Below are 24,903 nucleotides of genomic sequence, written 5' to 3' on the forward strand. Positions count from 1 at the left end.
CATGTTTATGAGAGAGACAGAGACAGACACAAAGGCAGGAGAGACAGAGAGATGTAGAAAGACAGAGAGACAGAACTAAAGAATCAGACATAGAAACAGAGAGAGGCAGAGATAGAGACACAGAGACAGAGAAAGACAGAGACAGAGCTAGAGACAGAGAGAGGGAGACAAACAAGATGGAAGATTGAAAATGGCCACAGGGCAGAGTTTGCCCTGTCTGACTTTCCCTTCCATTCCTGCCAGCTGGGGAGCTAGATACCACTACTGTGAACTCCTCCAACCTCTGCTTCTAGAAGTTTCCCTACCTGTCCCCTGATGTGTGGGCATGCTGAGATGTAGCCTCTGAGAGGGGAACTCCAGCAATTAGAGCCATTAATTCAGGCTGGTTTCATTTGGGCCACTGAGAGACATATTGGCAGGGCCGCGTCACACACCCGGTCACTGTGGCCTCCCACTGGAGGCGCTGCGCACTTACGTGTTAATTCATATGTCGTTAATGTGGAGCTGCTGTTCACGGTCTTGAAGCTGCTCTGGGCTATTAGGGGTAAGCAAGGCAGAAAGGCAGTTAGTGTGCTGGGAAAACGTTGCTGCAAATGACAAGTGGGAGGAAACCAGGCAGAGCGCATGCTGGCTGGGATGCTGTGCTGGCTCCCATGGCTTCCTGGGGGGTGTTGCAGAGATCCTAGTGCCTCCCACATGCTTTCCATCAGCTCCCAGGGGTTACCACACTTCTTCCTGACACACCAAGACACCCAGCCCGGAGACCAGTGGCAGCAGGCTCATCCTTTGATGGAAGGAAACAGATCTACAGTGCTTGGGAACCAGTGTGCCAGACATGTGGACAGCAGACAAGGCACAGACGTGGCTTCTCTCAGGCCTGTTCTGTACACAGTGCTGTCCGCTGACTGCTGCTTGGCACCCATGGGGCCCTAGTCTGAAGGGGATGAGAAAGTCATCCAAGTGTCCTGGGACAAGGTGTGTACACCTGGCCCCATTGTGGGAGCCTGTATTTTGCGAAGTCTGATCTGGCTATTATTTATTTATTTATTTATTTATTTATTTATTTATTTATTTATTTATTTATTTATTTATTTATTTATTTATACAGGATCTATCATAGTCCAGGCTCACTTAGAACTTTCTAAGTAGATGAGGATGACTTTGAATTTCTGATCCTCCTGCCTCCACCTCTGAAATGCTGGCTAGGATTACAGGCATGCACCACCATACCTAGTTTATACGCTGCTGCAGATAGAACCCAGGCCTTTATGCATATCAGGCAAGCACTTTACCAACAGATACATCCCCAGTTCACTATTTAATGGGGGAAGAGTTTCGGTTCAGACCACCGTCTTAAAAATGGGTAAGATGGTAAAGACTAGGGAGATGCCAGTCATCTGGTCATTGGCAAGGGACACCTTCAGGGTGTGGTAAGAGTGTGAGTGACCACAGAGATTCCATCATGAGCATTCTCTGGTACCATGCCTGAGAGCCCACCAATGCCAAGCATGTGTGCTCAAGTACTGCCCTCTGTCTGTGGCCCTGGTAGAGAGGATGGGGTGGAGTAGGATGCCTGTTGCATGCTGGAAGAGCCAATACTAGGTAGCTTCCTGCCCTAGTGGGTTGGAAAGTACAGGAAGGTGCCTCCCATGCATTACTCTGTCCCCAGGCAAGGTGGATTTTCTTCTTGTTGTTGTTTGTTTTTTTGTTTTGAGACAGGGTCTGTGTTGCTTGGTTTTTATCAACTTGACACACGCTAGAGTCACCTGGGAAGAGTGCACCTCACTTGGGGAATTTCCTCCATCAGATTGGCCTGTAGTCATATCTGTGGGGCATTTTCTTAATTGCTAATTGATATAGGAGGGCAGGGCCCAACCTGTAATAGTCCGAGCTCCTCCATTTTGTGTAGGTTTAACTGGTCAATCATCTGGTCATAGAACCACCCCTAGGAAGGTGGGTTATGCTAAATGGATGGGCAGAATACCTTATGCATTAATGAGATAGCGAATTTTTCCTGCCTGGAGTCCCACCTCCCAGCACAGAACTTCTGGACCAGCCACAGTCATGTAGTCTGTAGTCTGCCCGCTTTTCTGGGTTCTTTAGAAAAGCGTAATCTTTCCTTTGCTTCTCCATATCCCTTTTTAAAACATGCTTTCTTTAAGGCTCTGGGCTGCCCTAGCATCTTGGATTTCTGTACTTTCTGTACTTTCTCTAAAGCTTCCTTCTCCCAGCCATGTGGTTGCCGGTCCGCCATGTGTCTGACTCTAAACCTGCATGGCTTCATGGCTTCCTTTCCTTCTCCCCACGGTCTCCTCCTCAAGGCAGCTGCCAAGATGACCAGCTTGCCCCCCACCCCCAGAATTTTTCTTTAAAATTCTAATAAAATTGTAAAAGCTTAAATCTTGTACCAAGGACTTTACCTTTAAAAAGCCCCCCCTCCCGTCTCCTCCTAGTTAGGGTGGCCCTCCCTAAATTGGCTAAGAGAGTGCTACCCCTGGCCAGCTAGTTTCAGTTGATTTGGAACTTTTTGAGTCTGAGGGGTCCTTCCCTGTGGTCCTGAACTCCATAACAAGCCCACTGTGGGCAGTGCCATCCCTAGATGGGTGGGCCTGGGCTATATAGGAAAGATAGCTGAGCAAGCCAGTAAGCAGCGTTCCTCTATAGTTTCTGCTTCAGTTCCTGCCTCCAGGTTCCTGCTTGAGCTCCTGCCCTGGCTTCCCTTGGTGATGGGCTGTCTCCTGTAAGCCAAATTAATCTTTTCTTTCCCAAGTTGCTTTTGGTCTGTGTTTTATCACAGCAACAGAAAAGTAATACAGGGTCTCAATGTGTAGCCCTGGCTGGCCTGGAATTCCTTTTGGAGACTAGGCTAGCCTGGAACTCAAGAGACAACTGCCTGACTCTGCCTCCCTAGTGCTGGGATTAAAAGTTTGTGCAAAGTGTATTTTCTATGACATTATTTGGAGATAATCTCCTTCCAGGAAAGAGGCAGGTGGGATGTTGGGGATGGAGTTGGGGACTGGGGCCTTCTTCAGTTAAGCTGCCTCTTCAGCAGTGAACTGTTAACAGATCCAGGGGCTTTGGTGTGGTGTAGGCCCAACAGAGATCAGCCTCAGTTGAAAGGTGGCTGGAACCCTTATGTTAAAGGAGGGGAGAACCTCTACCTCAACCCCAGGCCATCTCCACACAGTGTGTCCCTGCAGAACTGGCACCTTCTTTCCAGATCCAGGCTCCAGAGTCTGCTGTCTCCACCTGTGTCCTGCCCACTTCACATTGTATTGGCCGACTCCCTCACAGGCCTCCCCCCACACTCCCCTATGGTATTTCCCAGTATGCCTTCTGTGGAACAGCCAGACACACAAGGTCACTAGTGAGTCTCCCTCAGGACTAAAGGACTTTGCTCACCTGTGAGTTCACCACGTAAAGCTGACGGACTCTTGAGTGTCTTGGCCTCAGGGCCCATGCCTGCCTCCGACTCCAGCTCCCGGTAGTAAATCCTATAGCCCTGTAAAAGGCCGTTCAGACTCTCATCCCGAGGAGGCTGCAAAGACATCACACACACTCAGCCATGCTGGGGTGTCACCAGAGTCGGTCTGTGTGAGAGACCTGGTGGTCTCTGCCCTGGTGTAACCTGCCAAACAGGCAGTTGAGTGACTGTGTGGCAGTCACTAGTTCAAGCCCTTAGTTCTTGTGATGGCTAATCTTGGTTGTCAACTTGATTGGATTTAGAACTGACTAAAATGTGAGACTTTCTTGATCATTTGAAGCTGGAAGACCCACCCAAAATGTGGGCAGAACCTTCTGGTGGCAGCCTGTATCAAGGACACAGCGGAAGGGAGCTTTCACTTTTTGTCTGCTTGTCCTCTCTCACTGGAGAGTTGATCTAACTTGCTGTGGCACTCCTCTGACGATATTAGAACCAGTTTCTTCAGGTTCCAACATAGGCTGAAGACTGGCAGGTTTCCAGAAATCCTCCAGGCCTTCAGTACCAGATTGGGACTTGTGAGAGAGCCTCAGGGACTGAGCAGTTAGTGGATTCTCAGCCTCTCCAGTGTGAGACAGTTAATTGTTGGACTACTTTAAAGTCTATCCTGTAAGTCAATATATATACATATATATGTATACGTATGTATGTATTTCATTTTATTAGTTCTGTTTCTTTAGAGAATCCTAACTCATTCAGTTCTTTACTATTATTAATTATTGTTATTATTTTACATTTATTTTGTGTGTATGTTCTTCTCTGTGTGTGCATGTATGTGTGTGAGTGTGCCACAGTATGGGTGTGGAGGTCAGAGGACAACTTGTGGGAACTGGTTCTCTCCTTCTACCATGTAGGTCCTGGGGATCTAGGTCATCAGGCTTAGAGGCAAGTGCCTTTACCCACTAAGCCATCTTACCAGCTCCAAGCCCATGGTTCTTGATTATTAAAAACAAGGGAAGAGGGCTGGAAGGATGGCTCAGTCAGTAAAGTGCTTACCTTGCAAGTGTAAGGACCTGAGTTCAATTCCCAGGGCCCATGTAAAAAGCTGGGCATAGTGGTGGGTGCTTGTCATCCCAGCACTGGGGAGGCTGCGACAGGAGGATCCCTGCAGCTTGCCTAACCTAGTTGGTAAGTCCCAGGCCAGTGAGAGACCCTGTCTCAAAATTCAAGGGAGATGGCTACTGAGGAACAACACCTGAGGTTGTCTTCTGTCCTCCACATGTAGACGAGCACCCTCATACACACACACACACACACACACACACACACACACACACACACGAGAGACAGAGACAGACACACAAAGGAAGAAATTTTGATTTTTATTTATTTTATGCTTATGAGTGTTTTGCCTGCATGCAAGTATATCATGTGTGTGCAATGCCTGAAGAGGTCAGAAGAGGGAGTCAGATCCCCTGGATCTCGAGTTAGATGGTTGTTAGTCGCCATGTGGGTGCTAACAACTGAACCCCAGTCCTCTGCAAGAGTAGCCAGGGCTCTTAACCACTGAGCCATCTCACCAGCTCCAGGTTTGAAATTATTGAAAGAGAAAAAACAGGATCTCCCAGGATTAGAGCCAGGTATAGAGCCATGCTCAGATGGCATGTGTGGAGAAACGAGTGTCTTAGCCCATGTCCAGCTTAAGTCCTCAAGGTGAGGAGGGAGAGCACAGTGTGAGTGCAGGGTGGGTCTGGGAGGGAAGCAGCTCTCTGTGGGGTGACTCTAGAAACAGTAAACAAATGGCTGAGATGCAGCCTCAACTATGACCCTTATTTGGCTTTTGTTTGTTTTTGTTTGTAGATAAAATTAGGTCAGGGGGTGAGGGCTAGAGAGCTGGTTCAGAGCTTAAGAACACCTGCTGCTCTTCCAGAGGACCCAGGTTCAGTTCCCAGCACCACCTGGCGGCTAACAACCGCCTGTAACTCCAGTTCCAGGAGATCCAATGGCCTTTTCTGGGTTCCATGGGCATTGCACACACATGGTGCATTTACATGCATGCAGGAAAAGCACTCACACACATAAAATAAACTTTAAAAAAATCTTTTTAAAGGATTAGTTAAGAGGAAATCACACTGGATTTAGGAGTGTGATTAATTTCATAGCTGGTGTCCTCATAAGGGGAGGGACATTGGACCCATACACATACAGAGAAAACTACGGTAAAGATGAAGATAGAGATTAGAGGAACACAAATGATTGTTGTCAACCACAGATGCTGGGTAAGGCCAGGAAGGGGACTTTCCTAGTGGGAGCAGTGTTCTGTTGTCATGTGTCCTTGGATTTCCGGTGTCCTGAGCTGTGAGACAATAAATCTCAGTGGCTTTGAGCTACCTGGTCTGTGGTAGTATGTGCTATCTACTCAGCCATCCTCTTGTCTCTATGATTTGAACCCAGAAATCAGAGGGATGTGCTGTTCAGACCACCTTATCTAATCTGAGTGCTTGTTGCTCAATGGGACACTAGGATGTGGAGCATGCAGGGTCCTCTGCTCTCCACCCTCCCAGCCCCAAGGCTGAATGATAGGGAAGGCAGGAAAGACTGTGTTGATGTGGCTGACAACTGCAAACACATATAAGAGGCAGGGATGACAGTGTGTGTGTCACACTGAAGATGCTGTTAGAAATGGCAGCTGTGAACACACAGGTTTCAGGAACCCCAGACCTGTGTGCAAAATGGTCAGCAGCTCCCTGTCACCCTTCTCTCTGTCCCGCAAATGCTGTAGGCATACAGCATACAGCTGCCCAACAGGATGTGTAACTGGATGCTGGGGTAGACTTTCTGGGTCTTGGTGGTCCATGTTAGAGTGGTTGACAGATCCCCAACATCTGCCAGGGATCATGGCCCCAGCTCCCAGGACTTCTGCTGCACACCACAGACCACAGAAGGGAATGCCCCTGCCTCAGCTCCAGCCTCAGACAGTGGGAAACTGGGCCCTAGTGCAGCCAGATGGCTACTTGATAAAGGACTGCTTCCCCTTTCCTCTCTCACCTTTCATTAGCTCACTGGGAACAGAGGAATCTGGGGTGGTTCTGTGGATGCCTCTGTAGGACCCTGGAAACCGTGGTCAGAACTATGAGCCACTGCCTAGGGACTGGAGTGTCACGTGAGCACCTTTGAGTTTCTGCCCATCTCTTTTAGGGTGGCCAGGTCATGCTCCTCTGTCTATAGTGGGTGGTCTGGGTGAGATGCAGTCTTGGGACCCTGGGCCAGGACTCATCCAGGTTTTATGATGTTCCCCACATGGTAGACTTTCAGAAGGACCCAGAGCCTAACTCAGTAAACTGGCAAGGATAAAGCATCCTCTAAGTTCACTGGACAGCCATTCATGGCCCTCTGGGTCACTGGCACCTGTTGTGTGGCAATGCATGGATAAGAAGCCCTTTGCCAGACAAAGGTCAGCAAGGACTTTGAAGATCCAATGGGCTTTGCTCTTCCTTTCCTAGGCTCCTGACAAAGAGACAGGAAAACATATCCCTGTTCAATAGCACTGACCAGTATGCTGGAAGCCTGCTCTTGCAGTTCAGATAACATCAGGTGGCCCTGCCAAGGGTCCCGGCACCGTCCTCACTCACCCTGGTGGGAGGTGGGGATGGCAGAGCTCCGGCTGGGCAGATGAGACAGGCACATGCTTCCATTTCTGGGATCTGGGCTGACTCAAATCAGCAAGAACAGAGGGTGAGTGGGCACATCAAAAGCTTGCTGCTGGGCTGTTTAAGTGCCAGCCTAGCAATCTCACCCCAAGGGTCACCTTCAAAGTCTGCCTGCCCGTCAGCCTGAGATTACACCAACGGGAAGATGGCAAGGCCAGGCCAACTCTGCAGAAGACACACAGGCAGGGGACACGATTAAAGCGGGGGAAGTGGGGAGGACTGGATTCTATTCACCCAAAATATCAACCGAGCAGGATGCTGGGAAAATGGAAATGACCTTGCTGGGGATCTAATGTGCGTCTGCAGCTTTGGCTGTATGCATGATTTGGGAGTTGGGAGGGGAAGAGATTGAAGTACTGAAGTGTTTCTTGTCAATTCAGAGGATGTAAGGAAAGGTCAAGCACCTTCTACCCACAGGGCAGACAGCAGACACTAAGATGGGAGTCACATCTGCTACAGGTAGCATCAGAAGTTCCAGACTATCAGAGTCCAACTGTGGCACCCTCCCAGCGGACAACTACCATAGCTCTGCTAAGGTCTGAATGAGTGTCCTTAAAGGACTCTGTGAGAGGCTTGGTCTCTGTCCTAGTTTCCTTTCTGTTGCTGTGATAAATCACTCTGATCAAAAGCAACTTAGGGGAGGAAAGGGTTTATTTGGCTTACACTGCCAAGTCATAGTCCATCATTGAGAGAAATCAGGGCAGGAACTTGAAGCACAAATTATGGAGAGGAAAGCTGCTTGTTGGGTCACTCCCAGGTTCAGGCTTAGCTAGCTTCCTTATATAGCCCAGGACTACGAGCCTCGGCAATGATGCTGCCCACAGTGGGTGGTGCACACCTACATCAATTAGCCATCAAGACAGTCCCCCAAAAGCATAGCCACAGACCATCTTGATAGACAGTGATTCAATTGAGATGCTCAAGTGATTGTAGGCTGTGTCAAGTTGACAGTTAATGATCACTAGGATGGTCCCCAAGGTGGGACCTTTAGGAGGTGAAGGCCTAGTGGGAGGAAGTTATGTGATGGGAAGGTCATGCCCTTGATGGGCACTGTGGGACGTCAACATCTTCCTCTTTCTTTGTTCCCTGGCTTTGAGGTGAGCACTTTGCCTCAGTATGTGTCCCCCACTAGAGGCTCAACTTGACCTTGGACTGGAACCTGAAAAACTCTGAATGAAATGAACCTTTTAAAATTATCTCAGGTGTTTTGTTACAGTATCAGAGTGCAGGTGTCATAAGCACAGAGGAGCAGTTTCCTATGCTCATGGACAGCTCTTGCAAAGGGGAGTATCACTCATTCAGGGCCTGCTGACTCTGCAGAGACTTAAGGACAGCGTGTGTAGTGTTCTGGATTGAGTTTAGCTTGCCTTTTACTTCTAAAGTTTGGCATCGCTGTAAATGACAGATGGACAGCCTTAGAAGCCTCTCCAAGTACCACAGGGTAATTCCATGGTACTTACCAGTCCAAGAGGGAATAGGTGGCTCCGGTGCTGGAGTTAAGTCCTGGCTCTGGGGCCTCCCCTTGTGCTTAAACTTTCAGACTATGCCTATATCCTAACTGACAGAAGCCTGGCATCCATCTTGATCTACCCAGCCCTCAGCCTGAAGCTCTTTTTCCAGCATGTGGCCCAGAGCACAAGGCTCTGTCTGCCTCATGCTCAGTTCTGTATCTTCATAGCATCTGGGACAGGCTTTGGATACAACAGTGCTCAGTCAGTTCTTATAGAATGGAGTTGGATGTGATGGAGGACGGAGAACTCCATCGGAACATCATTCTACCCTGGACTGGCTGTCTGTGTGGGAAAAAGCTTGAAGGTCCCTGAAAATGCTGCCTTCCTCTGCCCACCCCCACCCAAAACCCAATGGCAGACCTGAAGGCCAGGATAGCTTTTCAAAAGTCCCCTGTTCAAATGGGGGTGGCATGGCCACAGTGTACCAGGGAAGTATCACCTCGTCTAGTAGGTGGAGGACAGTACATTAGGGAAGATCTAGCTAGGATGGTGCAACAGAGTGACAGGCTTGAGTAGAGGCAGAGGCTTGCCCTGGGGGGAACAAGGCTCCCCCTTAGCATCTATGATAGTTCATCTCAATTATTTGTCAATTTGAGGAGCTCTGGAATCACCCAGGAATCAAGCTTCTAGTTATGCCTCTGGGGGATTATCCTGATTAGGTTAACTGGAGAAGCACCCCACCCCCACCCCTGTGGGTGGCACCATACCCTGGGTTGGAAGCCTGGACTGTGTAAATGGAGAAGGAAACTGAGTACAGGCATGCATCACTCTCTGCCTCCTGACTGTGGGTGCTATGTGACCAGTGGCTTCAAGCTTCTGTTGTCCTGGCTTCCTTGCCATGATGGACTGTACCCTAGAAGTTGCTTTGTTTCATGTATTTTGACACAGAAAAGAAAGTAACTAAGACAGCAACCTTTCATTCAGCTGCCTGACAGGACTGGGTTGGGTCATGAAGCTTCGGGCCTCTACCCAGTGTTCTCTCTGCCCAGCTGGGAGGCAAGCCTCGGGGATGAACACTCCCCATGCTACAGAGGGGAACTGGGACTCAGGGAGGCACATCACTTACCTGAGATCTCATGGGAGCATAAGGCAGAACTGAGACTCAAATCTGAATCCAGTGGGACTGCCTAGGTCCCCTGGGGACTAGGCTTACATTTACATGCCTGTGACCACCACTTCTTAGAGAGGTGATCACAGGGTACCTCTGGAATTAAATCCCAGTGGTTTAGGGGCACACAGGAAGGAGCCCAAGGCACCTTCATTTCAGGCACAGCATTGAACACTCAATGTGTTAAGACTTCTCATCACTGTGATGTAGTGACCCCACCCACCCACCTTGTCCCTTAAGGACAATAGTGCTCTGCTCACTAATAGTTAACAGGCTCCTGTCACTTGGCTCACTAAGAACTAACAGACGTCTTTGGATTTTGTTGATGTAGAGGCTTGGGGCGGTGAGGGGGCAGTCTGCTCTGAGGGTTCTGGTAAGCAGACCAATTAGACAGCTGTCCCAGGGCAGGTGTAGCCCCCTTTAATGATTCTGCATACATCAAAGGAGGTCTGTTACTCGGCCAGGAGCCACGGTCTCGGGCATGCTGTGCTGCTTTCTCACCATTATGATGGGAAAATTCCTGTGTGTTTTGCACTGCTTGAGCACCTATCATATGTAAACTGTGTAAACTTCAAACACTGAGCTTCCAATAAAGGTTCTCAGGGGGACAGTAAATTGCTCCTGAGCAGCATAGCTGGGGAATCCTGGTCTAATCTCAGTTTTTTGGCAGTGATCAAGCAGGGGGGATACACTGTGACAAATACCCAAGAAAGCACCATGGAAGGAGGACGGGATTGTTTTGGTTCATGGTTTCAGAGGCTCTGGTTCATGAATCACTTGGCTCCATTGTTTCTGGGTCTATAGTGAGATAGGCAGGTTGTGACAGCAAGGGGCTGTGCATGGGGGAGCAGAGCTGTTCACCTCACGGTAGACAGGAAGCAGAGACAGACAGATTGGAAAGATTAAGACACCCTTCAAAGGCATGTTCTGGGCTGAGGAGATGGTTCAGTGGGTGAGAGAGCTTGCTGTATTAGCTTGAGGACTTGAATTCAGATCCCCAAACCCATGTGAAGCCAGGTATGGCTGTAAGCACCTATAACCCCAATACTTGCAGTGGGTGGGGGAGTGGGACAGAGTCAGGAGGATTTGGGGCGCTTGCTGGCCAGTCACTCTAGCCACAAGCTCCCAGTTCTCACACACACACACACACACACACACACACACACAGGTATGTCCCCAGTGACATACTTCTTATACCCAGGTCCTAACCTCCACAGTTCCACTACCTCCCAATAGTCTCTTCCAATTCTGAATCCATCAATGGATTAGTCAGTCACTTTCCTAAAGCCTCATTATGTTCAGAACCAAACATTCAACCTACTAGCCTCTTGAAGGGTACATCATATCTACACCATGACATCAAACATGAGTATTTGCCCAGGCTAGACCTTCTTTTTGCCTTATTCCTGGAGATTCTCTGCCAATTGTGTTCAGTTGTCTCTTGGGGCATAGCCAGTAGCCTCCTTCCACTGACTCCCAATTAATGCCTTATAGCACAGCACATGGGCCCTCTGTGCATGGTGGTGCAGGAGAGAATAAGAGCAAACGATCTGGGCTGTAGCAGCTATCACACTCAGAAGAGGAAGAAGGTGGGTCCCTCAGTCTGTACAAGAGGTGAGCAGGGCATTATCTAAATCCCCCAAATAGCTAATGTGAACTTGGCAGGATCTAGAATCACCAAAGAGACAAGTCTCTGGGTATGTCTGTGAAGGAGTTTCTAGACGGGATTAACTGTGGTAGAAGCCCCACCCGAAATGTAGACAGCACCATCCCATGGGCTGAGGTCCTGGACTGCATAAAAAGGAAAAAGTGAGCTGAGCACCAGCATCCACCTCTGCTTCCTGACTGTGGATGATGCGTGACCGGCTGCCTCACAATCTTGCCACCAGCTGCCTTCCTACCATGATGGACTGCACCCTCAACAGATAAATAAACCCTTCTTCTTAAATTCCCCCTCCCCCTCCCCCTCCTCCTCCTCCTCCTTCCAGACATGGTCTCCCTGTTACCCCATCTGGCCCAGAACTCTCTTTGTATACTCCTGTGGCCTTGATCTCCCAGAGATCTACCTGCCTCTGCCTCCTGAGTTTACATTGCTTCTTGTTGGGTGTTTTGTCACAGTGAAGAGAAAAGAAGCTAAAGCAACCCTCTTGGAGGTCTCAGAGTAGTTTGAGAGGCTGTGCTTGGAGGTGGTATGCAAAATGGCTGATCCAGATGACCACTGTTGTGATCAATTCAAAAGCCTGAGATAAACACTGCTCACTGCAAAAGCCCCTACACCCCCTTCTGGGATGCATATTCAAATCCTAGGATTTCAAAGAGAACTGAACCCCACAAAAGGCAGAAATTGATTCCCCCCAGTAAGAAGCCTGAAGCCCAGCTTCCTGTTGTTGGAAGACAAGGTGGAGGGTCCACAGCCTAGAAATCACAGTCCATGTTTGTGTTTTTCAGCAAATTGCTATAAAAACAAAAGGTTACAGGTGATGTACTACACACAGAATGCAAGTCTATATTTAAACCTAGTTCCTTTTTGTCTGTTCCAGTCTCTGATTTTACTAAATTACTCATAATTTTAATTGTACTTTGAGGCCTGCCAGTTGACAGGCCTTCATTTCCACAATACGTCAGATGGACCACCTCCTGCTCTGGGCTTTTTGAATTTGTTTGTTCTTTTGGGCACTGGAGGGCACAGCTGATGAGCACATATGCCAAGTTCCTTTGGTGAGGCTCTGTGCCACTTTGCAGAGATGTCCAGCCACCCAGGAGGGAGCCTGAAGCCTGTGCTGTTGGGGTCTGGGGCTGGCAGCAGCTCCGGCCACAGCCACTTTGTTCAGAGGGGGTGATGTGCCCTGCTCAGAGCACTTGCTGCCTTTATGGAAAAGGAATGTGCGTTGTTATTGGCAGGCCAACTGCTGTCTACAAAATGCTAATTTTCTCATAGAATTTGGCATAGTAGTAGAAGAGGCAGCATAGAAAGTCAGGGGAAATTAGGGACATGAGGAGGGGAAGTTCCCCTTCACTCTAGAGTCCTAAAGCCTCTCTCAGGCTGAGAATCAAGAATCTGAACACATGAACAGCATTTGCATAAGGCTTTTCTCCCTTCCCAGTTGAAAACCTGGTTTTCCAAGAATCTCACCAAAAAAATCCATTCACAGTAAAAGCATATGTCCTAACCTCCTTGTGCAGCCCTAGTGGCTCCTGGTTTTATTTTTTCAGATTGTAGTGCCACTGAAGGCATCTCTGGAGCTGCCTTATAATCCCCGTTATGGAAGGCAGGGGTTGGCGGGGGCAGAGGTAGAGGAGGGGGAGACCCTTTAGGAACCCACTAAGCAGAGGCTGGAGAGATGGCTCAGCAGCTAAGAGCACTGGCTGTGCTTGCAGAAGACCCAGGTTCAGTTCTCAGCACCTACATGGCAACTAACAACTATCTGAAACTCCAGTTGCAGGATTTTTTAATGCGCTCTTCTGGCTTCTGTGGGCATTATATGCACACAGTGCACATACATACATACATACATACATAGGCAAACACTCATACACATTAAAAAACATATATTTTAAAAAAGCCAGAAAGAGCCAGGATGGTGGCACACGCCTTTAATCTCAGCACTCGGGAGGCAGAGGCAGGCAGATCTCTATGAGTTCCAGGACAGCCTGGTCTACATAGTGAGTTCCAGGAGAGCTGGGGTTACAGGGAGACCCTGTCTCCAAAAGAAAGAAATCCACTAAACAATGGAATTCCAGAAGGTTCCAAAATTCTATATACAATCGTCCTGAAGATACTGAATCAAGGCTCTTCTTTGGGAAGCCCACACTCACCACCTTGGGTGTGGCTTAGTCTTGCCCAGAGTACCTTTATATTACAAAAAAATTTTATTTGCTTATTTATTTTTATTTTATGTGTATGAATATTTTGCTTGCATATATGTAAGTACACCACATGTATGTAATACCCACAGAGGCCAGAAGAGGATGTCAGATGCCCATAAATTGGAGTTATGGATGAGTATTAGCCACAATATCAGTGCTGGGAATCAAACTCAGGTCCTCAGCCAGTGCTCTTAAACCGCTGAGCCATCTTCTTTCTATTTTTAAATAAATTCCAACTCTGCTTCACACTGGCCCACCCTGAAATTCTCTTCTGCACTGAGGCCAAGGATCCTGTTTTGCCCAAGTCAAGGCCCTTAAAGGTTTAAGGAACACCTCAGGCTGCTGCGGGCAACAGTATGGAGCTGTTTCCATCTTTTCAGCTGTTGACAAAAAGAGCAATCTTTTCTTTTTTAATGCCTGATTATGTCTACGGAGGGTGAGAAGCACAGCACTCATGACTTTGGACAACACCCTATCCAAGCCCCTCATGGAAGTCAAGGCAGAAACTGAGACTATGGCTATGGGCAATGCAGATGCGGAATGGCAAGAGTCCTAGCAGCTGTGGCCTCCTACTGTGTCAGAGAGGCCTCTGCAGTCACAACGGACCCTGCATGAGCGCCCTTTGCTGTTAGTCTGCTGCCTAAGCCCAGACTGACACCTTCTTGTTCCTGTCCTGTCCCCTAGTAAACATAGAGAAGACTGGATGCAAGGTAGTGAATTTCCAGGGTTATTAGCAAACATTTGGAAATGTCTTTTTGTCGCCTTGCAAGGTACCTGTCCTCCCCTGAAAAGCTGCCACTAGGTGGGGCCACTCTATCTGTGCAGGAAGGAGGTATGAAACTCTCCTCAGAAACCTTGGTTGTTAAAGTCCTGCTCTCTGCCCCTCCTGTGACCAGCTTCAAGTTTTAGTAGGTTGAACCCACTTCTATGCCTCAGATGTGGTGGCACTGTCATCTGCGATGGTGAATACTGACTGTCACTTTGTGAGGATCTAGAATCAGCTGGTAGACACACCTTTAGGCATGTCTATAAGGGTGTTTCTAGACTGGGCTAACTGAGGAGGGAAGACCCACCCTGAATGTGGGCAGCACCATCCATGGGCTGGGGTCCTGGACTGAATACAAAGGAGAAAGTGAGCTGAGCACCAGCATCCATCTCTGTGCTTCCTCACTGTGGATGCCATGTGAGCAGCTGCCTCACACTCCTGCCGCCATGCCTTCCCACCATGATGGACTGTGTCCTCAAACTGTGAGGCTCATATGGGAAGCCAGCTCTGGGCACAACCTTCCAGCCCCAATAGTTAATCCTCTGCCACCAGTAGTAGGTACCCTCTTCTTTCAGGTATCTGTAAATAATTCTCTTATAGTGAGCTTCTGGATGGTCTATAATTGCATCCTTGCCACAGCCTCTGGTACAGTACCACAGACATTCAGGGTGTTCCCCCCACTTCAGCTAATCCTCTCTGGAAACACCCTCACAGACACACAGGCATGCTCTACTAATCTCTTAGACATCTCTCAATCCAATCAGACAATCAAAATTAATCGCCCCACAGTCCCAAGGGGCAAGAGGATATGAATGCAGCCTTGGGGAGCTGGTTCTTCTGTTCAGCACCCCTCCTTTCCACTGGATTCCCATCCAATGTCCCCTTGGCAGTGCAATGATGTCGTCAACACCTGGCCACATTCAAACCACTGTTCCCTTGTTTCCTGTATAGAGGCCCCACAGTGCTGTAAGTTAGAGGCCCAGAGAGAAGGCAAAGAGGGAGGAAGAGGCTTGGCAGCACTGGGACACTTTCTCAGCTTCCTGGCCACCGTGTTATAAGTTGTTGGGCTCTAATATGCTGGACCAGAACATCTGAAAAAATGAACTATTTTAACAAATCTTCCCTTCCTTTGTTGGCCTCAGGTATTTTGTCACAGCAATGAAAAATGTCTGGGTGATACATAGAGTTACTGAGGTGCCTTTGTCCCCAGAGTCACACTGGCCCCTTGACAACACTGTCAACTTCTATGAAGAGTCTTATACCACCCAGTTCTCCTTTTCAACCACCAACTCACAGTAGCCATGCTTGGCCAACCAGGCCTTCCTGTAGCTCTCTCTGTATACAGGCCACAGCATCTGCCCTTTCTTCATAACCTCTAGGACTTCCCCAGTCCTCAGAGGGACAGGCCTTGCTTCTGGCCAGAAGCACCACCTCTCTTTCACTGCTCATCCTAAAGGCCCATTGGTCTGCTGCTGGGCTGAACTTCTATCTTCTCTGTGCTGGACCTGGAGAAGCCCTGATTCTGGACCAGCCCTTCTATAGATTCTTGTTGTCATTCCTCAGCTAGGGGCTCTGTAGTCTTCCTGGAAATTCTAGAAATGACCCTTTGACCCCACCTTCCTTTCTGGTTTGTCAGATCAGCCAGGCTGTTTCCCTTGTATTCACACAGATGGCCCAGCTTGTAGGCAGACCCTGTAGGGTTGTCCTGACTGAATGAGCCAGGAAGTGAAAGCACATCTCAGAAACCACCGAGGTCCCCGCTCTTACCTGCCACTGGATCAAAACAGAGGAAGTGGTGTGTGGTGTCGCTGAGACAGACCCTGGAGGCTCTCCTGGAACTGCAGGCCAGCAGAGGGAAGAAGGTGGGGTTAGAATGGTTCTGTTGGGTTTGGATGCCACTCAGTGTGGAGTGCCCATCCTCCCTGTGGGGGCCTTCGCCTATCCTTTACCTACTCAGTTAGGACAAGGGTGGTTCCCAGGTGACTGTCTTGCCTTTATCCCACTGGGGCATCCAGGTCAGTTGGAATCCTCCATGGGTCCACTTACTCTACCCACTGCACTCTGGGAGTTCCCTGTCTGAGACCCTCTCTGTGAATCTAGATCTTTGGGAATCAGAATCAGGCAACATTTGCTGAGGTCTTAAGGGACAGCTATTCCTCCTGAGCAGGGCAAATGGGTCACACTGAGGTCACTGCTCTTGATTTGAAACACCACTGTGACTCCTGGCAAAGGTGAAGCTGCTGTTGATCAGCCATCTGGTCTCAGCCTAGGAACTGCAGTAGTTTTCTCTGATTTCTAGAAGGACAAGGTTGGTTTGACCCGTCATGGCCACAGCACAATCCTTGTCCTGTGTCAGGTGCGGGAGGCCTTCTTCCGAGCTCGTCTGCTCTCTCCAGAGTATGTGGTCCTCTTTTGTGAACTGAATTGACTTCTGTGTCTCCCCAGCTGTAAGGCCCCTGAGCATCAACAAGGGCCTATTCAACAAGTGCTCACAGAGCTGGGCTACACCCGGCCTGTTTGCTCAGCCCACATGTGTGCCTGGCTCTGTCCACTTCTCATTCCCAGACTTGCCCGTGGGAGATTTTCTTCTGAACCTGCCAGGACCCCATCCTCAGCCACATCCTAGCTTTGTTTCCCTCTACTCCACTCTCTAAACCTCCTGTTAGTCTGACTTTACTGTGGACCTTTATCTACCCTGAAAACCATGTGCAACAGACAGGGTCTCTCAGCATCCTGAGGCTGGGAAATAAAAATCATCCTAATAAGAAAATGTATGACTGGGTATTACTATGCGTGTGAGCTTGGCACTTGGGAGTCATAGGCAGGAGGATCACAAGCTCAAGTCCAGCCTGGGATATGGACTAAGGCCAGGTGTTAAAAGACTATTGGATAGGGACTTGGCTCAGAGGAAGAGTGACTTCCTAGAATCCCCCAGGGAGAGGCTGGGGGTGTGACTCAGTGGTAGAGCTCCTGGGGGGCACTGGGGTTCAGTGATGAAGCAACTGCCTAGAATCCCCAAGTGAGGTAGAGGGGAGTAGCTAAGCCTTAAAACACTTGCCTAACATGAGCAAGGTCCTGTGTTCTATCCCACCTTGGGCAAAAAAGATCAGAAAGTCATCCATATTCTTAAAGGCCCCTCCCTCCCTAGCTGGGGTAGGGCTGTTCCTGCCTGTCAATCTCCACCTGACAGTGGGAGATAAAGGGCCACAAACACAATGCAAATCCATCCACAAAGGGAAATTGCAAGTCTCAGACAAGGAAGATGATGAGATAGGAGCCTCAAAAGCTCCAATTTGAATATCAAAGGATTGAGGTTGGGCCTGGGGAGCCTGGAGGGTTCCTTGAATAGCTTTTCAGAAATGGCCCATTCCCTGAGGTCACCAGGAGCCAGAAATCTTACACTCTCTTGTTTGTTAGAGATAACCCAAAAGTGAAGCAGCTTGCCTGTGTCTGGCTTCTTCTAAGAATTAGTTCAGGGTTGCAAATATTGCCTTCATTGTGTCTGATGCAAGATAAAAAAGAATGAGGTTTTCAGCTTTCCTTTGGTGCTGACTTTCAAATGCAGCTGGCCTCGTGACCCGCCCCCCCCACTTTCGTGCGTGCTTTGTGAGTGCTTGTAGTATATGCATGTGCGCACATATGTGTGCTAGTGTGCTTGCCATTGGGGGAACATGCAAAGCGTGGAGCCTGATGTTGAGTAACCTTCCTGTGTCACTCTCCACCTTAGTTAGTTCCCTTTGCAACTTCAGCTAGACTGGATCCACTTATCTCCGACCCCACTTTGTCCCTCCCCAGCTGGGGTTACAAGCATGTCTAACTTTTTATATAGGTTGTGGGGATTTGAACTCAGGTCCTCACGCTTAAGCAGGAAATACTTTATTCACTGAGGCATCTCCCCAGCCTGTGACTTTTACATGGGTTCTTTGGAAAGGCTTTCTGATTGCACATATTCTCAGTAGTAAATGAAGGGGCTTGCCTCTCCCTCTGTTCCTCTACCCATCTGTGAGCTGCCTGAGGCAGCCCAGCTTCCTGCCAGCCTGATGCAATCTTGTCCCTTCAGTTTCTCTGCCACCTCTCTTCACCCCTATAGCTGTACCTGGGGCTCCTGGAAACTCTCAGGATGAGTGTGAGGGATTCATTTTGCCAGAGTGTCACAGAGGCCAAAAGCCCCTCTCTCAGGGCCCAGCCCTTACATTAAACATTATACAAAGCTGATTGACTGATTGGAATTTCTGTGATTGTGGAGAATTGGGATGTTACAGGTTTAGAGTTAAACTGTCATGGGCTATCTTAGCCCCTAAATCGCCATTTATTACCCACCTGTGTGTGTGAGATCTCGCATCCTTTTAAGTACTGAGTAAATCCTTCTAGAACGTACAGTCAGACTCCTAACATCTATAACCAAAAGACTAAAGAAATGTTACCAGAGGTCTATTGCAGAGGTTTGCCCACTTTGCTGTAACCTGTCAACCTGATGTTCTCAGCAATGTATTTAAAAATTGTTAACACTTTGGAACATGATATTGGGGCAAACTGAATCTGTGCTCCCAGGCCATGGTCACTCATATTTGGCTTCTGAATAAACCATCTCATATTCCCTTTGAGGTGAGAGCTGACCGTGTGTGTGTGTGTGTGTGTGTGTGTGTGTGTGTGTGTGTGTATGTGTGTAGCTGAGTATGACTGAAAAGCTAGAAATGGCTGGCTTCCATCCCTTGCTTGGTCTCTCAGGTGGTGTGACACTCTCTGTGGTAGAAACTACACTTTCAGGTTTTGAAAAGAGCAGGGGGAGATGACAGGAGGGCGAGGCAGCTGGGAGCTGGTCCATTTGGAAATGGTTGCACTGGTGCGTTAAATGGAAGACGCGGCGCTCTGGGGCGGGCTCTGGAGTTATCACAAAGTACTGTCAGCTGAACTAAGTGCTCCGGCTTCCAGGCTGATCTGCCGGTTACACAATATCCATCTTTTCTCATTCCACATGTCACGTTATCTCCGTGTCTGACGGAGCTGTCTCTGGGGCTCACCACAGCCCCTGCAGGATCAGGTCACCGAACTGACAATGTATCTTCAGGCCCAGTGCCTCTGAAGTAGGAAGGGGGTGAAGAAGCCACCTGGTGCTTTGAGGGTAACTTCCCTCCATCACTAACCTGTGCTATTGTCAAAAGAAGCACCTTGTGAACGAGAAAAATGGGGAAACCCCTCTTGGCCCCAGCTACCCATTGACATTTATTTTTAATGACCTCCATCAATTATTCAATTTCTAATGGATGAGGGCTTTGGAAGCCAATCAAAGAGAGTTCCATTCCATCTGGAGGGCCTCTAAGGCCTTGATTTATGACTGTGGGGTAAAGTAGGAACACCCCAGGCTGTTGGTTGCTAATGGAAGTCTGCTGCTTGTCACCCTCCCTGGCAACCCGTCCTCTCTGCTCGCAACCAAAATGGGTCTCTCTCTTTAGGAGGAAGTTCTCCTTCGGCCTCAGCACAGCAGTGAGAAGACTGTGCCCAGGTTGGCTCACCGTCTTGCAATGTGGTCACGGCCTCCGTCTCTGCACTGAAGTCGCTGTCCCCAATATCATTGGTGGCTTTTAGGCGCAGCTTGTAGGAGGTGAAAGGCCTCAGTCTGCAACAGGAAAGAGGAAAGTGATCCCCAGGGAGCTTGCCTCTTTGCTCTGGCTGAGCGGGGGCAACCCTGCTTCCAGGAGGTTCTGAGCCACTTCCTGGCTGTAACCAAAAAGGTCTTTTAGGGTTCCCTGGACTGTGGTGATGCCCAGGGAGAGCAAGTTTCATGGAGAGAGGGATCAGTTGGTGCGAGTACCATGACCAGTGGACATTTGCTACCTCCATAAAGACACCAGTAGCAGTTTGCTGCCGGCCTTGGGCCAAGGATGGAGGGTGGAGCTGGGTTTGGGGTCTGGGGAGGAGCTGATGGGATCAACTACAATGGGAATAGAAAGTCCATCAAATAGATGCTAAAAGCTCTTGGAATGTGATGGTAATTAAGAATTTTGGAGCAGGAAAACCTGAGACAAGAGATAGAGATGGGGAGGTGAATGGGAGTCTTCTCCCCTGCTCCCTGTGGTGACCCAAGATAGAAGTCTTGTTTCCCAAGGCCTTCACATTCCTGTAGCCTTTGCAGCCCTATGTTACCCCACTTAAATATCATGCATATGCTATGTACCTTTTGCTTACATTCCTCACACAAGAATATAAAAGCCCCCCAAAACTTGAACAAGGGGGATCCATGGGGTCAGTCCCACTAGTGTAAAATTAAACTCCCTCTCCTCACCTAACTGATTGGTCTTTGATTTGGTTGGTCTCTGATTTTTCAGTAACACAACCTTATAGCTGCTGCATAGCCAAGTGCTTACCTGTCCCTCCCATCTACTCTGTGCTCCTTCATGAGCTCTATCATGGCCAGCTAGCCTCTCTGGACTCACCAAGGTGTCCTCCCTACCCCAGCCAGGCAGGCCCACCCAAGGGAAGGGTTTCCCTCCAGGAGCTGAGCCCATTCTGCACTAAACCCTTGCTTGGCACTGCCCTCTCCTGCCTGCACTAGGAATGAGCTCCCAGAATTATCCATGCTCTACTTTACAGATGAGGAAAGAGGCCCAACAGGTAATTCACTCACTGCTGCCAGAGGTCTGGCAAATGGTGTGGTGGGGTCAGAATGGGGGAAGGGGGGATAGAGCCCTGTCTTGAAGCAACTTTGCATGTCACTCTACATAAGACCATTCAGGTGTTGTCCCCAAGCCTGAGCATCTCTGGCCCTAGGGCAAAGCCTTCCTCATCCCCCTAATCCCTCCACTCCTCATAGCCAACCCACCCTGTGAACTAATGGCTTGGAACCAAGTGGCAGGACCTGAGGCTGAGGACACCCATGAGTATGGAGCTCAGTCACAGCCAACAGTGGCCTACTGCCATGCGACTCACACAGCCCATTCAGGAAATGCTGAGTTTAAAGAAATATTCTGTTCTTTGAAAAACCAATAATCAGTTTTGGAAACCTGTGTGTAATCTAAATTTACCAGGAAAAAAACAAAGCCATTCTATAAGGTTGACTGACTGATAAGACCATCTATGTATAGGGCTAGACTGCTCCTATGTGTAGTGTTAAGGTTCAGATAGCCCTGCCCTCTCACCAACAGGGTCTCAAGGACTTCTCAAGCTCCTGAGAAAAGGGAACTGGGAACCTAGCTGATAAGCACCCTAGTCTTTGAAGTCAAGAGAAGCAGACTTTTCTCCACTGTTTGGCCAACACAGCAGGCTTCCCCTTTGATCTCTAAAGAGGACAGATTTTAACAGTCCCACTCTCCCACTTCCCCCAACCCAACTTTAAAAAAATACATCTTCCACGTGGGAGGCAGAGGCAGGCAGATCTCTGTAAGTTCAAGGCCAGCCTGGTCTACATAGTGAGTTCCAGGACAGCTGGGGCTACAGGGAGACCCTGTCTCAAAAAGACCAAAAATCCCGCCTTCTGCAGGAAGCGGAAGCCCCCCCCCCCCTTAAAAAGACCCCAGCTCATGACCTGGGGCAAACATTTTCCCTGCCTGGAAGGGAATCTGTCCCATGTGTTCCTTTGCTAATAAACTCTATTCTGATGGAGTTTTATCTGTGTCCTGGTGCTTTCTCCTGATCAACCCTATTTGTCATACGGCTACTTTTTATCTATCATGTAGGGGCTGTTAGGTTCTTGGCAGGCTCTTAAATGGCAATGTATCTCCCAGTATTCTAAAATGGTGGGTTCGAACTTAGCCCTGGGAAAGTCCCTCTGCTTATAAGAAGACCACCTTATCCTGAGCTAAACTACCCAGCCTATGTCATGGAAAGTTACCCAGTCCAGCCTACGCCATGGAAAGTTACCCAACCACCTACCTACCTATAAAAGATGTCTAACTTCCCCTGCTTACTGTTGTTTCTCTGCTCCCCAAGAGGCATCCCAGCAGTCTGTTTGCCCACAAATAAACTGCTGCCCCTCCCAACCCCCTCCCCATGGAGTTGTCTGGTCGGTGGTCTTCACTGCTCTGCATCCATATAGGGGCAAGTTATCATTTCTATCTTTAGCTCCCTAAACAGTCATTTATTGCCCACCTGTGTGTGTGTGTGTGTGTGTGTGTGTGTGTGTGTGTGTCCTAACATCCTGGTGACTATTAGGTAAATCTTTTGGGAATGTAAAACAGACCTCTAACTTCCCCCAACCCAAAGGCTAAGAGTGTCATCAGACAGCATCTGAGGCCTGTAACAGAGGTTTCCCTGCTTTGCTATAACCCACCTATCTGATGTTCCCATCAAAGTATTTGAAACGTGCCTTAACTTGGAATTTTCTTTGTTCTCTTACTACAAAAAATTCTTCATTGAAATGTTAGCATGGAACATGGTATTCAAGACAACTTGAATCTGCATCCCTGGGCCATGGGCCCTCATATTTAGCTCTAGAATAAACTGTCTCTTACCCTGTTGCGGTGAGAGCTGTGCTTTGTATAGACTCCATTATCAGAGGCACTTTCTTACTCTCCTGGCTTCGGATGCAGTTGGATTAGTGTTTCTCTATAGCTTCAAAGGATGCTCTACCTCGAAGGCCCTAGAACAAACTGGCCCTGCCAATTCCTAGACCCCAATAGGCCTGGCTTCAGTGGCAACCAGGAGAGCTGGCCCTGGTTAGCTTAACTCAGCTTAACAGAAAAGCCGCTGAAGTCCCAGCTGTCTTTGCTGTGGGTTTCTGGGGAAGTCCTTTGTTTAGCTAAGACAAACCACTCCACCTGTTTCCAGCTTCCCAGAAGTTACTGTGTCTAATCTTAGTGATAAAGACCTGTTTGTCCTCTTGCTTCCTAGCCTCACACACTGAGCATCAGGCATTTTCGTGGCCAGCTACTTCTCCTCCTGCTCTTGAAGGCAGCATGGTGTCCTTAAAATATGGAGGTCCACTTTGTAACTTCTCACCCCTAGCCAAGCTTGGATGAGTCACTTTGCAGCTGCTTCCCTAGCTGGGTGGCTAATTGACGGACAACATGAGGTCCCCAGGATTAAATAACGTGAGGCACTTAGAGGACTCTGATCTGTAGTAAATGGTTACTTAAAGTAGCTATTGTGGGAATAGGGAGATGGCTCAGCCAGTAAGAGTGCTTGCTGTGCAAACACAAGGACCTGAGTTCAAATCCCCAGCATGCATGTAAAAGCTGGGTGTGATCACGAGCCCATAACCCCAGCACTGGGCCCAGGTGGGGTGGACACAGAATGATTGCTGGGGGTTGCCGGCTCCTAGTATAGCGCTGGGTTCAGTAAGAGATCTCCTTCTCTAAGGGGATAATATGGAGAGTGATAGAGCCAGACACTTGACATCCTCCTCTGGCCTATGAACAAATACATCTGTACAAGTATACATATAAACCACACACACACACACACACACACACACACACACACTAGCTGTTATCATTATTAACCCTTAGGTTTCATCTTAAATAGGTGAAATGAGTGGCAGTCTCATGCCAGTTGTCCTCAATACCCTGATCTTTTCTTTTGAAGACAGGGTCTCATCTAGCCTAAGCTGGCCTTGAACTCAATTTGTAGCTAAGGATGGCTTTGAACTCCTGATCCTCCTGCCTCTACCTCCTGACTCCTGGGACTACAAGCATATGCCACCCACACCCAGTTTTATGTGGTGATGTGGTGCTAGGGATAGAACCTAGGCCTTCCTGTATGCTAAGCAAGCACTCTACCAACCGAGCCACATCCCCAGTCCTTCATCTTCTTTATCACAGTAGCTAATTTTTTTTTTGGATGATATGGTGGTTTGAATGAAAAATGTCCCCCATAGACTCAAGTATCAGAACACCTGGTCCCCAGTTAGTGGTGCTGTTTGGGGAGGTTATAGAACCCTTAGGAGGTGCAGTCTTGCTGGAGGAAGTACGTCACTGGAGGCAGGCCCCACTTCCAGTTGCTCAGTCTGCTTCCTCTGTGCGATGAGATGAGTTCTCTCAGCTTCCTGCTCCTGCCACCATGCCTTCCTCACCAATACGGACATCTAGTCTTCTGGAACCATAACAAACTCTTCCTTAAGCTGCCATTGATATTTTATCACAGCAACAGAAACGGAGCTAATACAGATGGCTTTACAAGACTCTACATCCCTAAGGACAGGGGCAGGCTTGTCTTGGGGACTGCTGGATCTCCAACACCAAGAACTGTGCTTGGCACTCGAGATGCTTAGTAACACTTCACTGAAGGAATGAATAAATTATGGTGACAATGTCCTCCAAAGTCTCTTGGGAGGGTGGAGTAAGAGGACACATGTCTCAGGTTGCCATACCAACCTGCCAGGCAAGTGCCCGCTGGTGCAATAGTGGTACACTGGTGTAGGATCATTAACCCTCTTCTGATTAGACTTGAGGCCTGCTCCACAGGAGAGAATTTCATGCCTGGTATTCTAATCCTAGTCAAAAGCCCATGGCTGGGGAGGTTGTAGGCCCTGGGTTATTTTGTTAAGTTGTTAGGCCCTCAAAGTGTCTTCTAAATATTTATGTTTA

At 48.7% G+C, this 24,903-nt stretch overlaps 1 protein-coding gene across 3 annotated transcripts in view; it reads right to left on the reverse strand.

Moving 5' to 3' along the window:
• Positions 1-24,903, reverse strand: part of Sdk1 (sidekick cell adhesion molecule 1) — a 1,173,668-nt gene that overhangs the window by 96,328 nt on the left and 1,052,437 nt on the right. For 2 of the 3 annotated variants that reach the window (XM_029555167.1, XM_029555166.1), the window contains 4 exons: positions 19,897-20,000; positions 16,151-16,221; positions 3,403-3,538; positions 476-535 (listed from right to left, as the gene is read on the reverse strand). In XM_029555167.1, the coding sequence (XP_029411027.1) occupies positions 476-535; positions 3,403-3,538; positions 16,151-16,221; positions 19,897-20,000 (371 nt within the window). The remainder of the gene's footprint in view (positions 1-475; positions 536-3,402; positions 3,539-16,150; positions 16,222-19,896; positions 20,001-24,903) is intronic. The other variant, XM_029555165.1, reaches the window with a different exon arrangement.

The sequence above is a fragment of the Nannospalax galili genome, unplaced genomic scaffold (assembly GCF_000622305.1).
Source record: "Nannospalax galili isolate Female #2095 unplaced genomic scaffold, S.galili_v1.0 scaffold664, whole genome shotgun sequence".
In the NCBI taxonomy this organism is placed as follows: Eukaryota; Metazoa; Chordata; class Mammalia; order Rodentia; family Spalacidae; genus Nannospalax; species Nannospalax galili.